At 42.2% G+C, this 12,909-nt stretch overlaps 1 protein-coding gene across 1 annotated transcript; it reads right to left on the bottom strand.

Annotated features, from left to right (window-relative positions):
* Window positions 1-7,408: 7,408 nt before the first annotated feature.
* Window positions 7,409-10,815, bottom strand: LOC121543321 (zinc finger and SCAN domain-containing protein 12-like). Its single transcript, XM_041853115.2, has 2 exons — window positions 10,538-10,815; window positions 7,409-8,364 (listed from the first exon to the last, which is right to left on the bottom strand). Exons 1-2 carry the CDS (start codon window positions 10,728-10,730, stop codon window positions 7,532-7,534), a joined length of 1,026 nt encoding a protein of 341 aa, XP_041709049.2. The 5' UTR covers window positions 10,731-10,815; the 3' UTR covers window positions 7,409-7,531.
* Window positions 10,816-12,909: the final 2,094 nt, after the last annotated feature.

Here is a 12,909-nt window from a genome sequence, read left to right as displayed (position 1 = left end):
CCATAGCCCCGTTTAAAGTGGTTCAGAAAATCAGATGATTAGAAAAATGAGGGTGATAATGAAGTGCCTTGGGCTGTTGGGCAGAGACAGAACACAGAGAAAGTACTACATATAGTTGAAGTCGGAAGTTTACATACACTTAGGTTGGAGTCATTAAAACTCGTTTTTCAACCACTCCACAAATTTCTTTTTAACAAACTATAGTTTTGGCAAGTCGGTTAGGACATCTACTTTGTGTATGACACAAGTAATTTTTCCAACAATTGTTTACAGACAGATTATTTCACTTATAATTCACTGTATCACAATTCCAGTGGGTCAGAAGTTTACATACACTAAGTTGACTGTGCCTTTAAACAGCTTGGAAAATTACAGAAAATGATGTCATGGCTTTAGAAGATTCTGATAGGCTAAATGACATAATTTGAGTCAATTGGAGGAGTACCTGTGGATGTATTTCAAGGCCTACCTTCAAACTCAGTGCCTCTTTCCTTGACATCATGGGAAAATTAAATTAAATCAGCCAAGACCTCAGAAAAAAAATTGTAGACCTCCACAAGTCTGGTTCATCCTTGGGAGCAATTTCCAAACGCCTGAAGGTACCACGTTCATCTGTACAAACAATAGTACGCAAGTATAAACACCATGGGACAATGCAGTCGTCATACCGCTCAGGAAGGCGACACATTCTGTCTCCTAGAGATGAATGTACTTTGGTGTGAAAAGTGCAAATCAATCCCAGAACAACAGCAAAGGACCTTGTGAAGATGCTGGAGGAAACCGGTACAAAAGTATCTATATTCACAGTAAAACGAGTCCTATATCGACATAACCTGAAAGGCCGCTCAGCAAGGAAGAAGCCACTGCTCCAAAACCGCCATAAAAAAGCCAGACTACGGTTTGCAACTGCACATGGGGACAAAGATTGTACTTTTTGGAGAAATGTCCTCTGGTCTGATGAAACAAAAATAGAACTGTTTGGCCATAATGACCATCGTTATGTTTGGAGGAAAAAGGGGGTGGCGTGTAAGCCGAAGAACACCATCCCAACTGTGAAGCACGGGGGTGGCAGCATCATGCTGTGGGGTGCTTTGCTGCAGGAGGGACTGGTGCACTTCACAAAATAGATGGCATCATGAGGAAGGAAAATTATGTGGATATATTGAAGCAACATCTCAAGACATCAGTCAGGAAGTTAAAGCTTGGTCGTAAATGGGTCTTCCAAATGGACAATGACCCCAAGCATACTTCCAAAGTTGTGGCAAAATGGCTTAAGAACAACAAAGTCAAGGTATTGGAGTGGCCATCACAAAGCCTTGACCTCAATCCTATAGAACATTTGTGGGCAGAACTGAAAAAGCGTGTGCGAGCAAGGAGGCCTATAAACCTGACTCAGTTACACCAGCTCTGTCAGGAGGAATGGGCCAAAATTCACCCAACTTATTGTGGGAAGCTTGTGGAAGGCTACCCGAAACGTTTGACCCAAGTTAAACAATTTAAAGGCAATGCTACCAAATACTAATTGAGTGTATGTAAACTTCTGACCCAGTGGGAATGTGATGAAAAAAATAAAAGCTGAAATAAATAATTCTCTCTACTATTATCCTACATTTCACATTCTTAAAATAAAGTGGTGATCCTAACTGACCTAAAACAGGGAATTTTTACTAGGATTAAATGTCAGGAATTGTGAAAAACTGAGTTTAAATGTATTTGGTTAAGGTGTATGTAAACTTCCGACTTCAACTGTACATACCCTCATTATTGTCTCTTTGAAACTTCAACTTTCTCCTTTAACCTTGAGGGCCGGTTTCCTGGAACCTAATTAGTCCTGAATTAAAAATCTGGTTGAAATTGAAAAGAGAAAAAGTAACATCCCTCCTAACTTCTCTTGACATCCCCTCTTTTTCAGACACACACACACAGACACACAGTATGTTACTCCATTAGATAAAGGATTTGAGTGGCTTTCCGCCTGTGCTCTGTAGGGTTCCATTAGAAAGGAACGTCTAGTCTCCCCGCACAGCCAAAACACATGGAGAAGAGCCATCTGTAACACTACATTCCTTTCTTTCTCTCTCTCTTCCTCCCTCCCACTCTTTCTGTCCCTCCCTCTTTCCTTTTCACTTCTGCAAACACCCCTAGATTTCCCCGTCCGTCCCTCCACCTCTTTCTATCTTGGTCTCCCTTCATCTCCTCCTCCCTCTCTCCATGTTCATCCTAGCACAGCGTTCCTCCCTCCAGTGGTTGGCCTGACCCTCGTCCCAGTGATTTAATCAGCTTCCCTAATGAGCCAATGTTCCAGACAGTAATGGGCAGAGGAGAGGGGTGTGTCCGTTTACTAAGCAAGGTCCTGAGGACATCACCTTTCCTCTTCAACCTGCAGCAACTAGCAACACAGGGTCACGTAGGCCATGACTGAAAACTAAAAATGACAATTGACTGAATACTACAAATGAAAAAAAGTTGCCTCCATTCCAATTACATTAAGTACTATAGTCCCATATCATATCCGCTCCTCCAAACAAATGCAATAGACATGATTAGAATAAATCTACAGCTACTCCTATCACTTGATGTTCCTTCCTGCCCTCTGTAGCCTGTATGAGCTGCAGACGTCAGAGGCAGGAGATATTTATTGGCAATAAATGAGAGACTGATGCGTGAGATAAATATTTATAAGTGTGTAGTCTCTCTCTCTGTCTCTCTGTCTCTCTCTCTCTCTCTGCTCTCTCTCTCTCTCTCTCTCTCTCTCTCTCTCTCTCTCTCTCTCTCTCTCTCTCTCTCTCTCTCTCTCTCTCTCTCTCTCTCTCTCTCTCTCTCTCTCTCTCTCTCTCAAAACACACACATCTGTTTATGGAAAGATTCCTCTGCTGTGTCAGCGCCGTCTAAAGGTAATGCATCATCTGTACAGATAATTTACCCAGTGAAGTTTTTGGACTTGGGGTCTGGGCCAGAGATGTGAGCTGAATGACTTAGGTTAGAGCTCTGTTCTGGTTCTGGTTTAAAGTGGGTTCATACAGATGTGATCAGATACGATCACATACAGTCTGTCCTTTGGTATCCGCTCTGTTTGTCCCGTGACAGCGATCGCCATCCTGATAGCTATAATCTAGAGGCCCACGTCTCTCTTTATAGCTGCCCAAGAATGGCCTGAAAAAGCTGGGGATACACTCCATCATAGTCGGAGTACCCTGAATCGACCAACAGACCATTGTTCTACTGACAGTATGCCTCCATTGCCACTAACACTGAAAGACTTTCAGATAAAACTGGGATCATGTTTAAACAATGCATCCACAAAGGTTCATTCTCATCAGTACCAAGTATTTTTACTGCAACTTTTGATTATGTGGGTTGTATGTAACAATTGCAGTACTTTTAAAAGTCCTCTGAAGTGTTTTAGATAGGCCTACGTTATTCCTTTGTAATGTGTATCACGTCTGCTAGCTATATTTATATTTCCCCTCCTAGTGATTGCATCTATGGTCTATTGTTTTCTGCTAGCAGGCCTATGCCATCTATTACTGTCTTTGACCCCTTTAAAAACTAGATGATAGACCTCAAGGGATTTTTATCCTACATATTTTCACTCTGAAAACTAGTCATAAAAGAGTCCTATACCCTCCAGCTCCTCTCTGTTTTCTTGACCCATTTCTCTCTGAAATTAATCTGCCATTTCCACCATTGGCACACGAACAATGCCGGCTTTCATGAATCTAATTTAAAACAATGTTTCAGGCCACAACTTAGGACTTTCAGAGTCCTTCCTTTCGGTTGTACTGGTGGGAGCCTGAGGAGCGATTATCGCTGCCTATGATAACAAACACACAGAGCCAGATCTGCCTGGAAACACAGGGAACAGAGTAAACTACCAGTTCTGACAAAAGTCGCCCATAAAAATGTCAAGCTGCCAGTACTAGTTCAAATTCAGTTCTTATTGATTGATAAATGACTGACGCTTATTGACCAAATAGGGCCAAATCAAAACACCCCACAGCTGGCCGAGGATTAGTTTAGAAGTGGGACCACCCATTTATTATCATCAGAAATATTTTTATTCTATTTTATGATTCATTGACTTTGTGGTTGATTCTTTTTTTTTTTTTTTTTTGTAAGACGGGCGCCAGCAACACTGTCCCCCTAATCCCACAGGCAAATATTTGGGTAAAAGAAAACTTGCTAGATATAAATTGTAGATTTTTGTGGATCTAGTAATATCTATCCGAATAAATCCCTACAACATTATTTTGCCACGTTTTATTAGATATGATGAGACCGTCGTCTTGGTGTTAGGTCAACAGCAGTTCAAGTTTGCCATTACAGTGGAATTTCTGACAGTCACTACCACAGTGGCGATTTTAGCATGTAAATCTTGGTGGGGCAAAAAAAACAATTTGACGCATGCCAGCAAAGCCACAACACAACACTAAACAATACATTAATTGCACTACAACGGTGACAAATGGTGCCCACAAACTGTTAGGGCCTACATAAAGCTGTCCCAACAGCAGAGTCCCAACACCTTACCACTGCTACACCTGGCTATCAGCAGAGCCTTGTCTTGCAGCGAAACAGTTCATTTAGCCTAATTTACTGCCTTTAAAAAAAACATAGCTGATATGGCTGACTTGCTTAAACAAATGTGGTTTCTAATGACAATTGAGATGTACAAACTATGGCATAAGGGGACGACGAGCGGATAAGAGGCAATCCGTAATTTCGATTAAGAGATTAATGAGTGAGCTAGGACAGACGTAGTCAATAACTATTTGTACAGCGACAAAATTCAGAACATGGGCCGTTCTTACAGTGTTCTCCCTGTACACCAAGTCAGAACCGTAGGATAAATAAAGGGGGCATATAAGCAGACAAGGAAAGCTCTTACAATATTAGATGATTACATTTCTCTAAAACAGGCTATAGGCTACATGTGCACCAACAAGTCAGAACAGTAGGTGAAATTAAGGAAAAGGGACCAAATTATTAGGGTGAGGCACATGGGCTACTAACAGCTTACTACACAACATACACTTAGTATTACTTTCTTAGCTACAGTATAAGTATCTCCCTGGCATATTACATCATTTATGCAGCAGCATACAAGACATTTTCAGACTCACCTTGATGTGCTGTGCTCACTTGAACAGGAAGGTGGCGCGGTGGTCGTTCGTGGGCAAATTTAGTCATCAGTCTGTCATTCTCTGGATTTATGCTGCTTTCAAGACAACTGAGAACTCTGAAAAAAACCAAGGTTGAATCATGATGACGTCAGTGGTCTCAGGTCGGAGTTGTAGAAAGAGGCCTGAGTTCCCGACTTGCAATTCCGAGTTGGATGACTGTTCAAAACGTATTTTCCCAGTCAGAGCTCGTTTTTTTCCGAGTTCCCAGTTGTCTTGAACTCACTGAAGTCAGATTTCCCAGTTCTGAGTTTACAGTTGTTTTGAGCGTGGCAGAAGTCATGCTGGATTGAAAGCATGGCCAATGTTGAATGTTTATCCTTTTAAGCTTGGAAAAGAGACCCTTAAAACCATACTTGGAACCACAAACCCACTCCACTGAATAGAACGCTAGTGATTGCTTTGCAATGCTTGCAGTTTGCCACTAATCCCTTCCAAACCACTCATTGTTGAATTTGCGATTTTCTACTTGTTGTGTAATGTTTATGCCAAATGGCCGATGAGCACCGATACGTTTTATCTATAATTTCTCTTCATATAAGACAAGGATTAAAAAGCATTTGCCAGTAGATTGTCGACTTGATTCATGATGATGACTGCTAGCTTGCTAGCTAAGATTTTGAAAGTATGATGTTGACATGATCAGTCCAATCAAAGCTACTGTAGATATAACGTGATTTGACGTCATTTTATCTGTGGCCAATGACCTTGAGCCTTCTTGGATGGGCACTTCTAATGTAACTCTAAGGCAGCACCCAAGGGGCTTGAATTTTCGAGCTCTACCCTTAGATTTGGTGGTGACTAGTGTCCCCATGAGTGACAGAACACTGAGCCAATCACGGTGCAACTAGAGAACATTACCAACCCTACGCTCCGTATTTTCCGCTGGCTGCCCCACCACCACAGAAAGCACTGAGCTAGGCTGAAACACCTGCATTTTGGAGCTGCCTTGTGTTTTTTAGCTAAAAAGGTGGGGCTCAAAACAGGTGGGGCTCCACCTGCCCTGAATGACGGGTCGCCACTGCACTACCATAGGAGGAATAACCACACCCCAAAAATCTGTTGACAGCACTGCAAGTAGAGAGCAGTATGCACAGAGAGCAGTATGCACAGGCAAAAAGGATCATTTTATGTATCCTACTATCATCTTCCTGATTTTTTACTCTAGTTAACGGAGAACCCTTCTCTCACAAAACAACGACCTGCAGAAGAGTTGCAAAGGAGTGGAAAGGGGAGGAAAGGGGAGGGGTCAATTGAGTGGAAAGGGGAGGGGTCAAATAAGTGGAAAGGGGAGGGGTCAAATTAGTGGAAAGGGGAGGGGTCAGACTTATGACTACTGAGATGTACCCAAACACTCAGTTAAAGCTGGTCCTGCTTCTCACAACACTGTACCTCAGGGCCCTCTGGGGTCAGGCTCGGGGAAGGAGACACGGTTGTGGAGGGCACGGTCAGGTCAGTTGGAATGTTGAGGATCCTCCATGACGCTGGTGTTCCTTAGGAATGTGGCCTGTTAAACATCACACTGAATCACACCTACATTTAAACACACACAGTTATCACAGGAAGCCATTGTCAGTATAAGGTAGTGGTTCCCAAAGTCCTTTAAAGCCTGACCTTTACCCAACAAAGGTCTTATCAAATGTTTTTGTGACCTAATAATTAAACAAAGGCACCGGTTTACTTTCAGCCATGTCCCAGGAGACACCAGTCAGGAGGTAAAAGTTGACCCTTACAATTGACACAGGGTCTATATGCACAAAGCACCTCAGAGCTTAGGAATGCTGTTCTAGGATAGGGTTAGGGTAGACGGCAGGGAATAGAGCTGATACAGGATGTATTAAACCTGCCTAATATCAACCATCACAGAAACAATGTTCAACAGAGCAAAAGCGAGGGTTTCACTATGACATCCATTGAAAAAATTACATCTTTAAAACAACGTTTATTTACTGTATTGCGTTAATACAGATATAATGGGCTACTTCAATATTCTAACATGCAGCCGTCAGTACAGATAGAAGCCCAAATATCCTGTATGTCATTGTTAAACAATTGAACAAGGACTCCTGTTGTTTAGAAATCCAAGTGTGTGCTCTGTGCTAGACACAGTGGTGAGGGCTTCCTGAAGCCAGCAGTGTCACTGGAGGGTCGGTCCCTGAAAGTGAGAGCTAGATTCAGCTAACAAATCTGATACTGACTGATGCTTTCCCCTCCACACACTACTCAATAAGTGCCAGAAAATAGAACATAACATTAATTTAAACGTTGGATGTAACAAGAAATCCACAATGATAAAGTATAATTTGTTGTTTTCACTTCAGATTCACTTCAGGCTGAAGCTTTTGCTGCACTCATTGCAGTGATATTGTGTGAGTACTCATATGCGACTTCAAGCTTCCTTTATTACTAAAGGATTTGTCACGTTCTTTGCACTGGTGAAGTTTCTCCCCTGTGTGAACGCTCTGATGACGTCTTAAATGGCTTAATGCCATGTACCTTTTACTGCATACAGGACAGCTATATGGTCTCTGTCCTGTATGAACTCTCATATGCAATGTCAATTCTATCTTCTGGTTGAAAGCTTTGCCACAGTTTTCACACTGAAAAGATCTCTCCCCTGTGTGTATCCTTGTATGTCTGTCCAAGTCACACTTCCGAATGAAACATTTGCCACAATCTTTGCACTGAGAAGATTTCTGTCCTGTGTGTATTCTCATATGCTGTTTCAGGTTACTCATAACATTGAAACATCTGCCACATTGTTTGCACTGATAAGGTTTCTCCCCAGTGTGTATCCTTGAATGGATGGTCAAGTGTCCCTTACGTGTGAAGCTGTTGCCACATTGTTTACACTGATATGTTTTCTCCATTGCAGCAGAGAAGTCTGGATGAACTGAGAGGGGCTGATCACTGGTTGGTTCTGGTACTCTGTAGCCCTCTCCATCAGGTTCTGCTTTGATCTCTTCAGTTGTGATGATAGGTAGAGTGCCCTGCTCTCCGTCATCCACAGTTTGGTTTTGATAAAGATGTGAGGGCTGAGGTGAGTCCTCCTGACTGAGTCTGAGCTCCTGTTGTTCCTCTTTAATCTGTGTGGGTTCTGGGTCCTCCTGCCCCAGACTGGGGCTCCACTCCTGCTTACAGTTCTGCTGCTCAGGGGGAACAGTGGGAGTGAGTAGCTGGAAGTCTGGAGGGAAAAAAATATATTCAATCAATATTTTGACTTATCTTAATAAATACAAAAATAAAAAATACAAAAAATAGTAATTTTATTTGGAAGGCCTCTGTGCTAAAAAAACATTTTACATTTTTACATTTTAGTCATTTAGCAGACGCTCTTATCCAGAGCGACTTACAGGAGCAATTAGGGTTAAGTGCCTTGCTCAAGGGCACATTTACGTCATTTAGCAGACGCTCTTATCCAGAACGACTCACCAATTGGTGCGTTCACCCTATAGCCAGTGGGATAACCACTTTACAAATTTGTTTTTTGGGGGGTAGAAGGATTACTTTATCCTATCCCAGGTAATCCTTAAAGAGGTGGGGTTTCAAATGTCTCCGGAAGGTGGTGAGTGACTCCGCTGTCCTGGCGTCGTGAGGGAGCTTGTTCCACCATTGGGGTGCCAGAGCAGCGAACAGTTTTGACTGGGCTGAGCGGGAGCTATGCTTCCGCAGAGGAAGGGGAGCCAGCAGGCCTAGCTACAGCACGTGATTCAACAAAGCAAAGTTGTGTTCAGAGTGCGCTATCCCAATATTAGACTTGTCATTAATTACTAAGTCGAGGTCTAAGGGCATTTCATAGTGACTGCATTCAAGATAACTTATGATCCGATGACTGCTGGCAGCATGTGTCCCACGTCCAAAGCTACAGAGCCTTTAGAAAGTATTCACACCCCTTGACTTTTTCCACATTTTGTTGTGTTACAGCATGAATTTAAAATTGATTAAATTGAGATTGTGTCATTGCCTACAAAGTGGAATTATGTTTTGAGAAATGCTCACAAATTAACTAAAAATGAAAAGCTGAAATGTCTTGAGTCAATAAGTATTCAACCCCTTTGTTATAGCAAGCCTAAATTAGTTCAGGAGTAAAATTTGCTAAGCTGTCATATGGAATTGTTTTTAAATGGTCCTACTATGGATCATTTAGCTATTTTACATGGTTGGTGCTGCCACCTGGGGGATGGAGTGTGGAAGTGTATCCTGGTAGAGTGTGTTGCCGAACTGTGTGCTAACACTAAACCACCTACTCCATAAACCTAGCACCTGGAACATGCGAAAAACCATGTAAACACCTGCAAGATTTGGTTAGTATGCATGCATCACGTGCATGTACTTCATCTTGTGCACGTGCCTTTAGTCACGAGCAAGCAAATCTTGATTACAACACACAGAGACCCGTGTTTTGAAGTCGGTTTAATAATACTTTCCTGTGGATATTTTGTCTAAAATTTCAACCCACTGAAGGACCAACTGCTCGGGCACATTCGTGACTGACAGACAAGGGACGTTTTTTTCTTCTTCTATGTACAGTGCGTTCGGAAAGTATTCTGACCCCTTGACTTTTTCCACATTTTGTTACGTTACAGCCTTATTCTAAACTGGATTAAATCGTTTTCCCCCCCAATCTACACACAATACCCCATAAGTATTCAGACCCTTTACTCAGTACTTTGTTGAATCACCTTTGGCAGTGATTACAGCCTCGAGTCTTCTTGGGAGTTTCTCCCATTCTTCTCTGCAGATCCTCTCAAGCTCTGTCAGGTACAGTCATTGGACCATGAGTTCTCGATTGCAGTCGCTATGGAATGCCCTTCAGACTTTAGCCAGCATATCCAACCCGCTTGCTTACAGCTGCACTAGGGTCGGACAGGCTTCCTGTGTAGATTAAGACACCGCAGAACCGGCATGAGATATGTCTCGGAAAATGTATCTCAATCCAGGGATGAGAAATGGATTGTACTCCGAATTGTCCCATTATCCCAACTGCTAAACCGAGAATATTGAACGACTGCTCAATCTTCTCTGTGTAACAGTTGGGATAATGGAACTATTCGGAGTAGAACTTGTAACAGTTGGGATAATGGAAGAATTCGGAGTACAAAGCATTTCTCATCCCTCCATGGGGTCTTAATCTAGGCAGGAAGACTGTCCGACCCTAGTGCAGCTGTAAGCAAGCAGGTCGATCTGCTGGCTATTTAGCCCTCATCTTATTAGTTCATTAAATAAATCATTAATCTGGAGGTATAATATGGGGCTAAGGGTGCGCATATCACAACTTGCCACATTAATTATCTAGTCTAGTAACGTTAAGTCTACAAGTCAAATCTCGTATCACAACTGTAGCTCGCTATACACACCAGCTCTGTGTAACTTTATCTCTGGTTTGATAACCATATCCAACAGCCTCCGTAGACGCTCGTTCTCCTCTGCTGAACGGCAGATTTCTTCCTGATACTCTGCTATAGTCTTCTCCACGACCCCGAATATCTCCACAGCAGCCGCCGACAAACGCTCGGTGACGAACACATTCAACAACTGTAGTTTTGACATATTGGCGATGGTTATGGAAGTCTAACTGACCGTTTTATCAAATAAATGTTGAAACTTCTCTGTCTGCTTCGGCCTAGCAGATCTACTCTAGAACATGTGTAAACAACAATGGACGGTGTTCTACTTTCACAACGCGATCGGTGAAATACAGACTGCATTTCAATAGCGCAACCTGCTGTCTTGGAGCATTTAATGGAAAAGCAGTTATTGGATACTACCCCCCCCCCCCTTTCACCTTCGTTATAACTGTAAAATACACATTTGTATGTTTAGTGTTAGAGAAAATGTGCATATTTTCTAAAGGTCTCTCTTGATCAAAACGTTTGCCCTCATTGCTGTGAATGTCTCACAGAGCTATAGCTTGGCTTCCTGGACTTGTTAGGAACTCGCATATCATCTCATGAATCGTATCTGTCTATGACAAACATTTATATATGAAACAAATATATGAATTATTTTAGAATAATGGCTATAAATCGATCTCTGAATGCGCTACAGTGATGAAACCACTATTTCCTGCTTGTCTATGGTATAAGGATTACAGGCATGTGCTTTGTCAGTGGCTGTGATGTAGGGTTCGGCCAGGAGTTGATGGACAGTCGGAAGTGCAAATGAAATGGTAGGAGGGACATCCCAGCTTCAAGTGGTTTTTATGTTCACATCCTACATCACAGGCTCAGACAATATACTAATGTGTCGGTGGGAACCAGGGCTATCGCTCAATGCAAGCCATTTTGATCTACAGTGTCCACAGATCGATGTATACCTGAAAATGTCGGTCGGAACCAGTACCAGAACCACGCAGGTCCCATAAACATGCGACTTTACATCTAAGAGGTTTTAAACAAGCTATGCAAAGCTGGTTACAATTTCAATTTTATCTTCCAGAAAATACACTTAGTGGGTCGCTCCGGAACTGTGACCTCCTCCTGTAACAGCAAAATAGCTGCTACAGGATTGTCGTTGTACTGATTCCATGGCACATGGTGTATGAACTGATACAAAAACAACGCATGATTCAACACTTCAAGTTTTTTAATTATTATACAAAATTCTTGCTACCAAACATAATGTTATATATAAAAAGCCTTCGGAAAGTATTCAGACCCCTTGACTTTTTCCACATTTTGTTACGTTACAGCCTTATTCTAAAATGGATTAAATATATCTCAGCAATCTACACACAATACCCCATAATGACAAAGCAAAAAAATATAATCTGTAACATTGAAGGTCCCCAAGAACACAGTGGCCTCCATCATTCTTAAATGGAAGAAGTGTGTAACCACTAAGACTCTTCCCAGAGCTGGCCGCCCGGCCAAACTGAGCAATCGGGGAAAAGGGCCTTGGTCACTTTGACAGAGCACTAGAGTTCCTCTGTGGAGATGTGCCTCCCGAGTGGATCCCGAGTGCATCGCAGTGCTAGCTGTGCCACTAGAGATCCTGATTCGAATCCAGGCTCTGTCGTAGCCGGCCGCGACCGGGAGACCCATGGGGCGGCGCACAATTGGCTCAGCGTCGTCCAGGGTAGGGGAGGGAATGACCGGCAGGGATGTAGCTCAGTTGGTTGAGCATGGCGTTTGCAACAACAAAGGATTTAAGAAACAAACTTTCAAACTAAAGGTAATTTCTTGGCAGGGAAAAAACACATTTGAATGAATGTGGATTTTGACACTCTTATGTAGGTGTCATAACCAGCCATAAAATAACACAATATGTCACAACAGGTGTAAATATATGGGTCATGGCAGTGTTAAGACGATATTATGGACAGGTTACGACAAGTTATGTCAGCTGTTATGACACTAGATGTAAAGTAAAGTGTTACCAAAAAAATACTAATTTGGAAAGTATTCTGACCCCTTGACTTTTTCCCAAAAAAATTACGTTACAGCCTTTTTCTAAAATGGATTTGAAAAATAATAATTCTCAGCAATCTACACACAATACCTCATTATGACAAAGCGAAAACAGGTTTTTAGAATTCTTTGCAAATGTATTAAAAATAAAAAACTGGAAATACCTTACTTACATAAGTATTCAGACCCTTTGCTATGAGACTTGAAATTGAGCTCAGGTGCATCCTGTTTCCATTCATCATCCTTGAGATGTTTCTACAACTTGATTGGAGTCCACCTGTGGTAAATTCAATTGATTGGACATGATTTGGAAAGACACA

The sequence above is a fragment of the Coregonus clupeaformis genome, chromosome 28, assembly GCF_020615455.1.
Source record: "Coregonus clupeaformis isolate EN_2021a chromosome 28, ASM2061545v1, whole genome shotgun sequence".
Classification (NCBI taxonomy): Eukaryota; Metazoa; Chordata; class Actinopteri; order Salmoniformes; family Salmonidae; genus Coregonus; species Coregonus clupeaformis.
This window is presented reverse-complemented; position numbering and strand designations above follow the sequence as displayed.